General features: G+C 51.3%; 2 protein-coding genes across 2 annotated transcripts; one reads left to right on the top strand and one right to left on the bottom strand.

Moving 5' to 3' along the window:
* Nucleotides 1–4,458: 4,458 nt before the first annotated feature.
* On the top strand, nucleotides 4,459–10,160 carry LOC116666091. The gene is made up of 6 exons (XM_032488189.1): nucleotides 4,459–4,529; nucleotides 6,861–6,967; nucleotides 7,863–8,037; nucleotides 8,116–8,264; nucleotides 8,406–8,519; nucleotides 9,913–10,160. The coding sequence occupies exons 1-6, from the start codon at nucleotides 4,459–4,461 to the stop codon at nucleotides 10,158–10,160; spliced, it is 864 nt and encodes a 287-aa protein (XP_032344080.1).
* Nucleotides 10,161–10,907: 747 nt separating this feature from the next.
* EXOSC6 (exosome component 6) lies at nucleotides 10,908–12,263 on the bottom strand. The gene has a single exon (XM_032486723.1). It carries the CDS (start codon nucleotides 12,204–12,206, stop codon nucleotides 11,388–11,390), a length of 819 nt encoding a protein of 272 aa, XP_032342614.1. The 5' UTR covers nucleotides 12,207–12,263; the 3' UTR covers nucleotides 10,908–11,387.
* Nucleotides 12,264–13,189: the final 926 nt, after the last annotated feature.

Genomic DNA, 13,189 nt, shown 5'->3' with positions numbered 1-13,189 from the left:
AAATTAGTATAAATTTTGATCTTATGTTTATTTTAAAACCTTGGTTTTTTTGGTAATGTACAATAGGATAAATATAATTAACACTGCTGTTATGTTATAAATGAAAGTTGTTAAGAGAGTAAATCCCAAGAGTTCTCATCCAAAGGAAAAAAAAATTTTTCTATTTCTTTAATGTGAAATGATGGATATTCAGTAAACTTACTGTGGTAATCATTTCATGACGCATATACGTCAAATCATTATGCGGTCCACAAACTTATACAGTGATGAATGTCAACTATATCACTAAAACTGGAAGAAAAAATACTTGTTTTTGACAATTATGCTTGGATTAGACACTAAATAGCTAACCATAATCTTAAGTTCTTTTCTTTTTTTTTAAATTTTTCTTTTTTAAAAATTTATTTGGAGGGTAATTAGGTTGTTCATTTATTTATTTTAATTTTTTAAGATTTTTGATGAGGTACCAGGGATTGAACCCACAACCTTGTGCATGCTAAGCATGTGTTCTACCACTGAGCTATATCCTCCCCATTAAGTTATTTTCTTGCTGACAGATTTTGAAACAAAAAATGCATGAGCCTTTTTAATTAGTAAACCCAGGCAGAAAAAGTTGCATATTTGCATTATACTCAATACTGACAACTCTGAAGATATGCTTGTTTTTATTTGCCAAAAAACTTCAACTAGCTTTTATCTATCAACAATTATTCCAGATCATACAAACTTGAAAAACATTTGAGTTAATTTCTGTATTTCTGAGAGTATACTTGATTTATAAATTCTTAATTTTCTTTTAAGCCAGCTAAATACAGCTCCTTACAAATTAATTTTGGCAACACCATGTGAAGGTAGAAAAATATCACATACCTATAACATACACACACAGACATACATAATATACCAACAGACATAAAGATTTTACTTTTTAAAAAAATTTTTAGCCATTCCCCAGGTATAAATTCAGATCCAAATTACTTTTCTGGCAGATGGAGTTAAGGTTATCTGATCAGATGGCAACAGGTTTTTGTCTGTTTGTCTGTTTTGGGGGGTTTTTTTGGTCTGTTTTTAATTGAAGTTTAGTTGATTTACAATGTTGTGTTTTTTCTGGTGTACAATGATTCAGTTATATACATGTATATATTCTTTTTCATATTCTTTTTCATTATAAATTATTAGAAGATACTGAATGCCATTCCCTGTGATATACATTAGTACCTTGTTTATTTTATATATAGTAGTTTGTATCTGCTAATCCCAAAGTCCTAATTTATCCCTCCCTCTGTTCTCCACTATTTCCCCTTTGGTAACCATAAGTTTGTTTTCTATATCTGAGAGTCTCTTTCTGTTTTGTAAATAAGTTCCTTTGTGCCATTTGTTTAGATCCCACATATAAGTGATATTAGGATATTTGTCTTTCTCTGACTTACTTCACTTAGTATGATAATCTCTAGGTCCATCCATGTTGCTGCAAATGACATTATTTCACTCATTTTTTATAGCTGAGTAATATTTCATTGTCTATATATACACCACATCTACTTTATCCATTCATCTGTTGATGGACCCTTAGCTTGCTTCCATGTCTTGGCTGTTGTAAACAGTGCTGCTTTGAACATCAGGGTGCATGTAACTTTTTGAATTAGAGTTTTTGTCTTTTCCATATATATGCCCAGGAGTGGGATTGCTGGATCATATGGTAAGTCTCTTTTTAGTTTTTTAGGGAACCTCCACACTGTCCTCCATAGTGACTGCATCAATTTAAATTCCCATCAACAGTGCGGGAGGGTTAGCTTTTCTTCACACCGTCCCTAGCATTTATTATTTGTAGACTTTTTCATGATGGCCATTCTGACTGGTGTGAGGTGATACCTTGTAGTTTTGAATTGCATTTCTCTGATAATTAGTGATATTGAGCATCTTAAAGATCTTTTCATTTGCATGCTGTAAGAATCCCTTAGAGTTTTTTTAAAACTTATTTTATCTTTTAGAAAATTCTGCATACCAATCAAAAAATGCATTATGCTGTCTCTAAGAAATTTAGAATCCTCTCTTTTAAGGGTTCCCCTTTAGGTGGACTTATCTAAAACAAAGTTTCCCTGGAATGGCCATTATAACTCCAAGTTATCTAAAAGTTCACCCATTTTTCCAGAAAGGCATAAGATGCTGGTTGAAGGATTAGGTGGAACCTATCTTGCCTTTGGTTTTCCTAAAATGTCTTAATTGTGTCATAATTTTAAAAATTATGTTTCCCAATAGCTGTTTTAAAACACTAGGACTCACGTGTTTCCCATTTTGAACAAGATGGGTGACTTACCAGGAAGCTTCATGAAAACAGATCTCTATAAAGCTAGGGAACTCAAAACACAAGGAGAACAGAGCTCAGACCCAGGAGAAAACTTACCCTCAAACTCCAGGGTTAGCAAGAAAGCAGTGAGTTCAGTGAACTCTGTCGGTACCAACACCTGCTTGCTCACCAGCCTCCAAGTCATTAGGTGGTACTCTGGATCCCACTTCTGATACCATGCAATGTCAACCTTAAAAATAAAAAAGCCAGTTATTTTACCAGCAAAGTGGGTTTATTTGGGAATAGCAGAGAATTGCCACTTAGGACAGGCCAGCTATGGTGAATCATAGGCAAGCCTGGAGAATAAAGGAGAGGGGCTTGCTTTTACTAGGTTTTAGAGGGAAATTGGGAGTTTTTTTGAATAAAAGCTCATTGCAGAAGGATGAGACTTTGAAGTTGTGGCAGTTTCTCATTGGTTTCAAGTGGTGGTTAGAGAATTGTTGCTGGGGTAAGAAGGATCTTCCTTCTTTTCTGAAAAAGCAAAAGATAAAATCTGCATGTGATTAATGTCCTCTCGACAAAATCATTCTTCATTCTTCCTGCTGGTTATGCAAGCTGCAACGAGTGGTACACGTGTGAGTTCCCCTTTCAGGGCTTCTCGACTCCATTTTAACTAAGGTTTCCTTTATCTTTACAGTCCTCATGGACTACTGCCCTACATGTTGGACATGGCTGTGATTTTCTGTCCCCTCTAGACATTGCAAGTATGAAAGTCAAAGGAACAGACACAGAAAGCCAGACGACGTGGAAGTATAGGTGTTTTCTTGGTGTATGGGTATTTGTTTAATGTGTTCTTGAGTGGATATATCAGGGTCACAAATGGAAGAGAAGGTCCAAGGATGGGGGTACAGAATCGCCAACTTCCTCTCAATTGAACCCTTGATCTGGATTGTCAAACCCTCAGGGGCATCGTTGTTGGTCTCCTTGTTCCTCACCATGAGCAAGCAGGTGCTGGATACATGCTGCTGGTGACTGTGTTGCAGGAAGTCTTGTGAAAAGGAAAAGGAGAAGGCTCACAGTTGTTACCGTATGACAGCTAAAAGTGGGCCATGGATGATGATCATAGATTCAGGAAGAAAAGGGGTGGGCTCAAGGAGGGGCCTCCGAGTCACAGGTGAAACTCTGAGGTCTGATTTGAACCCACAAATGAAGCTGGAATTGATTTAATGCAGTTCCACTCATTTATTTAGCAGATATCAACTGAGCACTTACTAAGTGGCCAGGCCCTAAGTGAGCTGTGGGTATACAGCAACGAGCAGGATTCCCCTCCGTCTTGTCTCCTGAGAGAGCGTAGAGCTATGTGCTCAGAGGGTGAACACTGAAGGAGCCGAGAAAGGAGACCATCCGGTGGCCGGGGACTGGTGCACAGACGGCTGCCGGGCTTGACTTCTCAGCCCTCCCCTAAGTCAAATTCAGTGACTCTTGACTCCTCCACCTCCAAGAGAGTGGGCAGTGGGGCGTCCTCTTCCCAGCCCAAGTGGACTGCTTGCTTTGTTTCTCACTCAGAGCCACCCTGGCCTTTTCAGACACAGCCAACCCAGGGGCTTAGACCAGAGGCAGCTGTGGGGCGTGGGCCAGGCAGCAGGCAGGCCTGTGGGCGGGCAGACAGGCAGCAGAACACTCAAGAATTAACCTGGACCAGGGCTGGAAGTCTCCTCAGAGGATCACGGACATATCCCCTCCTGCCTTTTGACGGTACCACCCCCAAATTTCAAGGCCTGGGCGATGGGCTTGAGTCTCATGGTCAGTTTGAGGAAACAGTAAAGCGCCCTCCCCACCCCCGGGTTTTGTTGTTGTTGTGAGGTGAGCCAAAGGGACTGTTTGTCTCAGCGTCATGGTCCCCTCAGGATGGAGGTGGCCCCTCTGGAGCGGGAGCCCAGCCCTGAATAGGTGGGCCCAGGGTCCAGAGGCCAGGCCGGGCTGCCAACTGACCAAGGACAGGCGCTCTGCTGCGATGCCTCTCAGGGGTCACTGCCCACTGCCTCAGAGCTGAAAAGCAGGGAAGAGTCAGTCAGGAGGCAAATGGGGTCCATGTGCTCTTGGCCCGTTCCTCCTGCACCCCTCCCTCCCTCCAGCTCTGCCCCACTCTCTGGCTCTCTTCAGATTTAGCCATGGCTCAGGAGCCGAAGCCCAGCCCTGCCCTGCCAGGCCAGAAGAGGCCATGGGACACAGCCATCTCCTGGTGAGTCTGTCTGGGGTTGCCTGCTGGGGATGGAGACTGATCGCTAGCTTGTTTGGGGCCCTGGGCTCTCCTGGGGCAGAACAAGGACCCCAGGAGACTTGTTCACTGAGTTGTACCCCCAGCAAACTCAGGCTGCCAGTCCTACTCACTGTGGTACCAAAGGAGGTCCTAACTCCCTCTGCCACAAGTTTTGTCTGTAAATGCGGGAGGGGTCCATCCAATTCACTCCAAGCCCCTTCTAGCTGACGTAACCCAGCCACCATCCTGCTGGTGGTGTCCCCACCCCTGGCCTGGACCCTGGGTTGTGGGTCCTTCAAGGAGAGCCTCACCTGTTGGGTCCTTGGGGCTTTTTCTGAGTAAAGGTGTTTGGGAAGTAGCAAACAGGAAACTTTCTGGATGAAATCTTGTCTCTTACTTGGGAAGCTTAAAGAAATTTTAAAGAAACCTTCAAACATTTTCAGAAAGGAGCTTACCAACCTCTGCCAGCCAACGTGCCATTTTCACAGGCGTAACGAGGGTGTGTGTAACCCCAGCGGCCCCTTCATCCCCTCAGCGAGGCATGTGTGATAGCTGCACTCAGCTCCTGGCCCCATCTGTGGGCACTTGGGTGGGTTCTGTCTTACCAGCAATGGAGGCGAGGAGGCAGTGAGGCAGGTGGTTGCTGTTAGGAAAAGCATTGTGTAAACACCCTGGTGGCAAAGGTTCTGATTTCTTCTGGGTCTCATACCCCCAGAGATGGGATGGCAAGGCTGGGTGGGGGCTGCTGTGAGAAACCTCTGCACCTCCAGGTTGACCTGGGAAGAGATTAGGCCAAATCTCTCCCTCAAAGTGGCAGCTTGTGGACGGCTTTTTCATTGTTTTGGGCTGATGGTAGATGTGTACTCATAGGTAACTCCTAGTTTTTTAAACTTGGGTTTCTTTAGTGATGCAGAACTGCACATGCAGTGTGTTGGTTTGCCTCACATCTCCTGTGGTAGCTTCTTGTCTGGAGGTTGACAGGGTTCTGTAAATATTTGTCAGATATGAGGAAAGTGGTTCCTTCCCATCATTCTCTCCTGTTTCTTCACATGGCCACTTTGAGGCTGGGTGAACCCCTCCTCAGTTCTTCATTTCCAGTTGCCTTCTTCAGATTTCATGTCTACCCAACCCCCACAACACCCTCTTGCCTAGCAGGCTCAGACCCAATCCTGTAGGTACAGGTAGGGGAACAGGGAAGCAATGAGGAGTAATGGCCGCTGTGTTGCAGGAGCTCTGACTCTATTCAAAGGGGCACCTGACATTCAAGGCCCGGGGCAGAGGTGGCCTCCTTAAGACCCATGTGTCCTCAGGGGACCCCACTGGGGAAAATGAAGCCCTTCCCTGAAGGCTAGGGCAGCATGTCTGGGGAAGCAGGCTGTAGCTGTGGCTCTGAACCCTTGGGATGGTGTCCTGAAGGTCGGGGACAGGGTTCTTGTGGTTCCTGAGCTGCTGGATGACTTCTCCATAAGAACTGGTCACGTCCAGGCCATGTGCCTTGGGTCTCAAAATGGCATTTGTCAACCTGGAAGGAAAGGTTTGTGGTGGAAGGATTGCCCTAGGTCCCCTTCCCCCACCACCCTCACCCTTGGCCCTGAGGACACTGGAGAAGGTGGCTTGACCTCTGCCCACAGCACTTGGTGCGTTTTATTTCTCTTTTTGTGGGAAGCCCCAGTTTGCAGACTGTAATTAGCCCAGACCAGGGAATGAATGTGGCTGCGAATCCTGGGCAACCAGGCAGCTGCCCCATGGGAAAAGAGGGTCAAGGCCACACTGCCAGGGCACAGGCATCAGACCTAGCTGATGACTGGGGACAGAGGCAGAGCAGGGAGGACCTCAGGCCGGGAGGGTCCCCCTAAACGCAGCAAGCTGTAGCAGTGAATATGGCCTAACCCCTTCCTCCTAACTCCATCCTGCCCTCGTCTCAACTCAGGTAGCTCCCAAGTCTGTGCTCATCGATCAGTGATTTACCATTTCTTTACTGTTAATTTTTGGGTACTTTAAAAAGTCATTTTATGGAAAAACATAAAGGGGCAAAGAAAAGATACACCTCACGCATTGGCCGGTAATCGAACCTGGGCCTCCCACATGGCAGGCAAGAATTCTACCACTGAACCACCAGTGCTCTGGCATACAGTGTCTCGCCACAGCAGGTAAGGCTGTCAGCTATTGGCTCCCAGGCTGTGTCTAATCTCTGCCAAAGTTTCAAGCCCAGTCCAAGAGAGGGGCCACCAAGGGAGCCTGAACAAGTGAAAATTTTCTCAAGTGGTTGTGTTCAGCTGAGACTCATCACCTTGAGTTTTGTCCTGCCCCCAGCCCTCCTGTCTTGGTTTGCCCTGGTCCTCAGAGGGCTGCCTGTTTCCTGCACCGCGCCCTGATCCCCAGGCCCCGGACCCGGACCTGGACCCCGCAGCGCCAAAGGGGTGGGTATAGGCTCTCCCAACGCTCTGCTGGCTCGCTTCCCTTTCTCCAAGGATGATCCTCCCACCACCGGAATCAGCATCCCTGCTACTCTGGGGCCGCCCACCCAGACTTCCTGAGGCGGAAAGCAGGGACGAGGGTGGCCGGAAATCTCATCAGCAGGCCTGGGGATCTCTCGAGATGAAAGAGAAGCAACCCTGAACGTCCTCCATTCCCCCTCAGTGCCCTCCATAGACCTAGCCCCTCGTGGGCTGGGCCTGAGCTGGGGGTGTGGGTGCCCAGTACCAGGAAGTTACTTAAAAAACTTTACCGCCCCCAGCATGCAGTCCCTCTCCTCCCCCTTAACTCCTCACTTGCCTCAGCCCAAGCTGCAGGCTTTACCTGAACCTCCTGCAGCTGTATCCCCACAGAGCCTTCCTGCTCAGGCCAAAGCCAGTTCTCTCTCTGCACCCGTTTCCCCTTCCCTCCTGGGCACCAGTTCCCTGGAGGTGCCTGAGAACAGAGATGAGACCAGGCAGTGAGAACTTCTTGGGACCTTCCAGGTTCAGCCTCTCTCCCACTGCCTGGAGCGAAGGGGAAAGTGGCCTGGCAAGGCACTAACCATGGCTGGACTTGCATCCTGGGAATTCCCACACAAGGATTAAAGGCTCTCACACCCTCTCCATGGCTTTAGGCCCTGACTTTATTCTTCCCTTTCATCCTTTGCCAGACTAAGAACCAGACTAAGATCAGTAGTGCCTGGGTCAGGCAGAGGAGCCTTTGGAGGGCCCGGATCTGGCTGGCAATTGCCCCTCCTGCCACCTGGAGCCACCCAGAAGGTGCCTGTATCAGAGGCCAGCTATGGGGAAGCTGGTTTGCTGTGGTCTCCAAAGTGACCTTGGTCAAGTCTCTATACAGGAGCTCTTCTGGTGGAGATTCTTGGGATTCCAAGGAAAAGCTGCATACCTCAGCTCCTGCAAATTAAACTGCCGTCTGCGCAAGGGCTCTGGCCCTGGCCCATTCCCATTTATCTCTGTCACAGCAGGAACTATGACCTGGACTATGAGCTGTACAGGGAAGACATCCCCTACAGGTAGGTCCCCTGCCCCCTTGATCCTCTGGGCAAGCAGGTGGGGCAAGTTGGCCTGACTCCCCGTCTGTCCTGTCTCAGTAGGGTGTATGAGTACCAAAGGATCCCTCCACTAATCAACGGCGTGCCTATCAAGATCCGGAGAACCCACGTGGGCACGGGGCTCAGGAGCAACTTTAGTCCCCACAAGGCCCCCAGGAACAGCCACCTGCCCCCAGGGCAGATAAAGCGTGAGTGGGCACAGCCCTCATCTGCAGGGTTGGGGGAAGCTGGGCGGCTCTTAGCAGTGAGGGCAGGCTCAGGAATCCTGGCAGCACTGCCCTCTGCCCCCTGAGCCTGGGAGGCACCAACTCTGGCCCCTCTCCCAGCAGTGCAGACTGAGGAGCTGCACTCCATCAGGGGAGAGCTGAGCCAGATCAAAGCCCAGGTGGACCGCCTACTGGAGAGTGTGGAGCGCATGGACCAGCAAAGGGACCGGCTTCCAGGTCAGGCACCCGCAAGTGTGGGCCTAGTCCACGTGCTCAGCAGGCTCCAGGTTTTCCCACTCCTGAAGGTACCAGGGACACCTGGGGTCCTGCCTCGGGCTTTCCCTGTCTGCAGGGCTCCTTCCCACCCCATTTCCCTCCCTCTGGCTGTTCTTGTGGGTTCTAAGTTGTACTACAACCCCTCACCCACTCAGCATCTGTCTGGAGTCAGACCAGTGTCCCAGCTTATCCCCTTCTTGCCCTCCCCGGCTCTAGACACCCTAGATCAGTGATAGGCATCAAGTGGCCTCCAAACCCAGCCACTGACCAGTGACTCTCCCGGTACAGGGACAGAGGGCTGTGAAGAGAACAGGGGCTCCGAGAGGGAGGGTTCCTCATTCAGAACCACTGAATCCCAGCAGAAGCCCAGGAGTCAGAAGGCCCATCCAGAGGCGGACAGCACTCAGTAGAACATGGACCCCAAGGATGTAGTGAGTGGTCTTGCACCTCCCCTTATCCTCATCCTCGTGTTTGGGTCCTTGAGGCCTCGCTATGAGCAAGGGAAGGACTTGGGTTTGTGCAGGAGCCCACCATAGTGGTTGTGGGGAGGCATATGACTTCCATCACAGGCAATGCCTGGAAGATGGGGCTCTGTCCTGTTTCTTTTATCCCCTCCCAACTCAGGCTTAGTCAGCTCAGCTGGGCCAGGAGCTAATGCTGGGAGTGGAGCCAGTTCTGGGCTGAAACACTATCTCCTCCTGGAATGTGGGTGGAGAGGGGGCTTTGAACACTATAGAGGGAATATCACAAGTGTTCCTCAGAGCCCCAGACCCCTTACTTGAGAACCACCTGGTAAGCCTGCCCCTGCCCCCACTTGCTACCCCAGGGGCTTTGGGCTGTCTTGCATTGTACTATGCTCCCCAGAGAAGCTGGAGCACACTGACCTTCCTGGATTAAGAATATCCAAAACTGAACCTGATGACAGCCCTTTGTGCAGCTTGAAAAGGCATGAGCATTCCCTGCCCTACCATATCCTCCTTCCCTATTGGTGATCCCTGAGGTGGGCTAAGCTCCGCTGTTGTTTGTGCCATCCTAGCAAGGCTGGGGCTGCTGGGGGTTGGCAGTGAGGAGTCTCCCTTCCTTCACCTGCCCAGCTCTGCTATTCCTTGGCCTACTGGGCTCCAAGATTGAGTCACATCCAGACTAGGCTAGATAGAGAAAGTGCCTTTTGTCTCGTGGTTCTGGGTTCCCAGGTGTCAGGAACAATCTAGAGTAGCACTGAGCTGCCAAAGTTGCCAAGAAAGGGAGGTGGGGGTGGGAGACTGGGAGATGTTAGCAGATGGCCCTCCCTTTCCTAGCCAGGCCATGCCTTTCAGCCCTCTGGGCTAGAGTCCTGCTTCTGCTTCTCCTACAGGTGAAGAATCATACATCAGATCAGGAAGGCTGCCAGTAGAAGGTTGGAAACACCCTCACACCACTCACCCCTGCCCTGCCAGGCTCCTCAGCTCTAGGCACCTTCCTGAGGATTCATTTCTTGACTTGAGTGGTTTTTCAAAGGCCTCCCGGTGGCACCCATGCAATCCATTCTGGGGCAAGGGCAATGAAGTGGAGGCACAGCTCTGCCAGACCAGCCAGGAAGCCTCCCCCAAGTGCTGGCTTTAGTTTTGAAGGTCATTTCCAGATGACAGTCTGAGGACTGGCAGGGATGGGAGAGAGGAGGTCTGCAACTGCCTAGCACCAGCTCACTATCCTCATAAAGCTGAGGCTCACTCTTGCAAGAACAGCTGGACAGCCCCCACCCCCACCCCGCCCCAGAGCCCCAACAGCCCTCTGACTGCTGCTAGTGCTTCAGCTGCTCTTTTCCCCTCTCAAAGCCCCACCAGGGCTTTGACACCTGTCTGGGTGTCAATAGGGTATTATCATTTTTATGTCACTCCTATATTATTTCTTGCTGGTGAGGTATTATGTATTTCAGGTCTGCTTTAGAAATGTATTATGTCACTGAAAGAAAATAAAACTTGTATTTTTTTCCCCTGGTCAAGGGTTCTTGGTGTGGTCCTTCAGCTGCCCCAGGCCAGCCCTTGCCAGAGAAGCTGAGCAGGCCCCTGAGACACACAAGCTCAGAAGCTCATACCAAGCCAGGCCAGAGAGGGGACCAAGCTGCCCTTCCTTCCTCCATTCCAGACCTAAGCACAAATCCACAAGGAAGATTCCACCTTTGTGGTCAGACTAGCCAGTTCTGCCCTAAAGAATGGCCAGACTGCATCTAGTTTCCCAACATCCAGAAACTCTCACTCCTAGCAGTTCAAATGCCCTCTCCCAGGAGCCAAGACTGAACCAGGGACACCATGACACGTTTAAGACAATGCTGTCTCAAGCCCTTGACACCAAGAGTCCAAGAACACACTACCCAGCTTAGAAGAGCTTTTTAAATCCTGTACCAAGAACAACAGAAGACCTTTTCAGATGTAAGAAGGCACAGCCCCCTTGACCAACTATTCTCTCAAAAGCAGCCCAATTATATAGGAGGGAGTCACTGGCTGGCCTGTATAGGGCCCATCCTTTACAAGACATCAGCTCCAGGTTCCGCTTTCCAGGCAAGTCCAGATGAAGTCCTTTCCAACTTGGGAGTCAGGCTGCATTCGCAAGTTTCCTTCAACGGTCGTGGCTGGGAGCCAACTCAAGTACAAAAGTTTCTTTAACGTAACAGTTTGTAAAAAATCGTTCCAACAGAGGTGTCCAGGTGCATCAATTCCAAGCGCGCCTCCCCAGATTCTCTCCTGTGCTCCGAGTTCTCAGCTCCCTACAGTCTGCAAGTCGACAGCGCGGGTCCTTTCGGTGACAGTGGCAGCTTGGTCCTGGGCGTCCGTCGTGGCCCAGGCTTCCAGTTCAGGGCGGCGCGGCGGTGCCCCTTCGGCGGGCGGCCCGCACCAAGCACTGCTGCAGAACGGGGTAGAGGCGCTGGCAGCCCTCGAGACCCAGGCGCACGGCCTCCGCCCAGCTTTCGGTAGGGCCACCCTCCCCGCTGCCCAGCAGCCCGGCCACCTGGTTGAGGACGGGCATGAGCGCCACGGTGAGGCTGGCGGCGGCGCGTTCCTCCTCGAGGAGCGTGGGATCCAGTAGCCAGATAGGCGCAGGCCCCGGCGCGCGGCTTAGGCCGCAGCCCACTACCAGGTCGTACATCTCGATGCCCGCATCGGCCAGGGCGAGCGAGGCGGCAGTGAGCGCAGCAGCCAGCGCAGAGCCGCCATCTTCTAGCAGTAGTGCGGACACCTCGAGCTGTGCGCGCGGGTAGCGGCCCAGGCGCACCGCCGGCTCCAGTGCCTCTTGCAGCGCCAGTGCCAGCTCGCGCTCTTCGCCGCCGCCTGGGGGAGCCCGGCGCCGACGGCCCGAGAAGGGCGCACGGCGGAAGTCGCAAAGCAGCCGGCCGCGCAACGCGGCCGGAGCCTCACCGCCCGCTCCGGCCGGGCCGCTGCCGCGCTCGCCGCCCTCGACCTGGCGCGGGCCAGACACGGCGCACAGAACCTTGGTGCCTCCCGCCTCCAGGTAGGCGGAGCCCTTCGCCTGGCTCAGCAGCCCCGCGCGCGCGTACACGGGACGCAGCCGTGTCGAGTCGCGAGAGGCTGGCTCCTCGTCTTCGTCAGCCGCGTATAGCTGAGGCGGCTGCGACTCTTCAGGCCCGCGGATGCGGCGGTGGTCCCCAGGCATGACGACGCCTGGTGTGCTAGCCGCTTCCGCCCGCTTAAAGCTCCGCGCCCGCGCGAAGACTGTCGGGATAGCGGCGGGCGGCGCCGTACTGCCCCCTGCCGTCTCGGAGGGAGAACGGCGAGCGCTGCAGAACCCGGGGGCCGCAGCCAGGACGCCCAGTTCTGAGTGGATGGGTGCATAGATGGACCGGGTTGGCCTGCAGAAGTGGGACCTGGACCGGCCCAAATGACCTCTAGCCACAGGACCAGGTAAGTCCAGGGCTTACGTCTTCTTCCTTCACTTGTGAAGGTTGTAGTTATTTTAATTTTGCATTTATTTGTGACTATTTTATGTACCCCACTGCCTGGCCCAAGAGGGCAGTGACGTTTTTGTCTTAGTCATTCTGTACATCAGTGCCCTGGCTGGCATAAATGCTTGTCAAGTGAATGAACGTAAGTGTGTCTCTCCTGCATTGGATTGTGTAAGCTCTTTGTACCGCTAGCACTTGTTGCTGCCAGGGCCTCAGCACCCTCCGTCTGCTTCTCATCCTCCAAGTGAGGCCAGCCCCTCAACCCCAGGCCTGTGACAGCCAGCCTCTGCTTCTCCTCCCAGCATAGATCTGCTTTTCCTCCTCCCTCTGAGTTAGCAGGGCTGAGACTGACCCTGGGCCCCAGAGCCAGCCTGCTGTACCCAGGGGACAGAAATCAGCCATAGCGAGCACAATCCAGTACCATACGCCACTGCTTCCAAACCCAGCTATCTTCAGACTTGGGTGGACACAGAACCAGGTCAGATTCTCTATCCTCACTGTCCAACTTAGGCCCAGGAACCAACAATGATGTTTAAGCAGTTTAAGGAGTAGGGGGAAGCAACTGTATCCTAACACCTCCTATACCAAAGAACGCCTCTGACCTCACACCAACCTGCACATCAAGAAAGGAAGAGGGACATGGGCCTAAGAAATGGGAGAGGTTCTCCTATAAGAGGTTCCAAGAAAGGAGCCT

This window comes from Camelus ferus, chromosome 9 (assembly GCF_009834535.1).
Source record: "Camelus ferus isolate YT-003-E chromosome 9, BCGSAC_Cfer_1.0, whole genome shotgun sequence".
In the NCBI taxonomy this organism is placed as follows: Eukaryota; Metazoa; Chordata; class Mammalia; order Artiodactyla; family Camelidae; genus Camelus; species Camelus ferus.
This window is presented reverse-complemented; position numbering and strand designations above follow the sequence as displayed.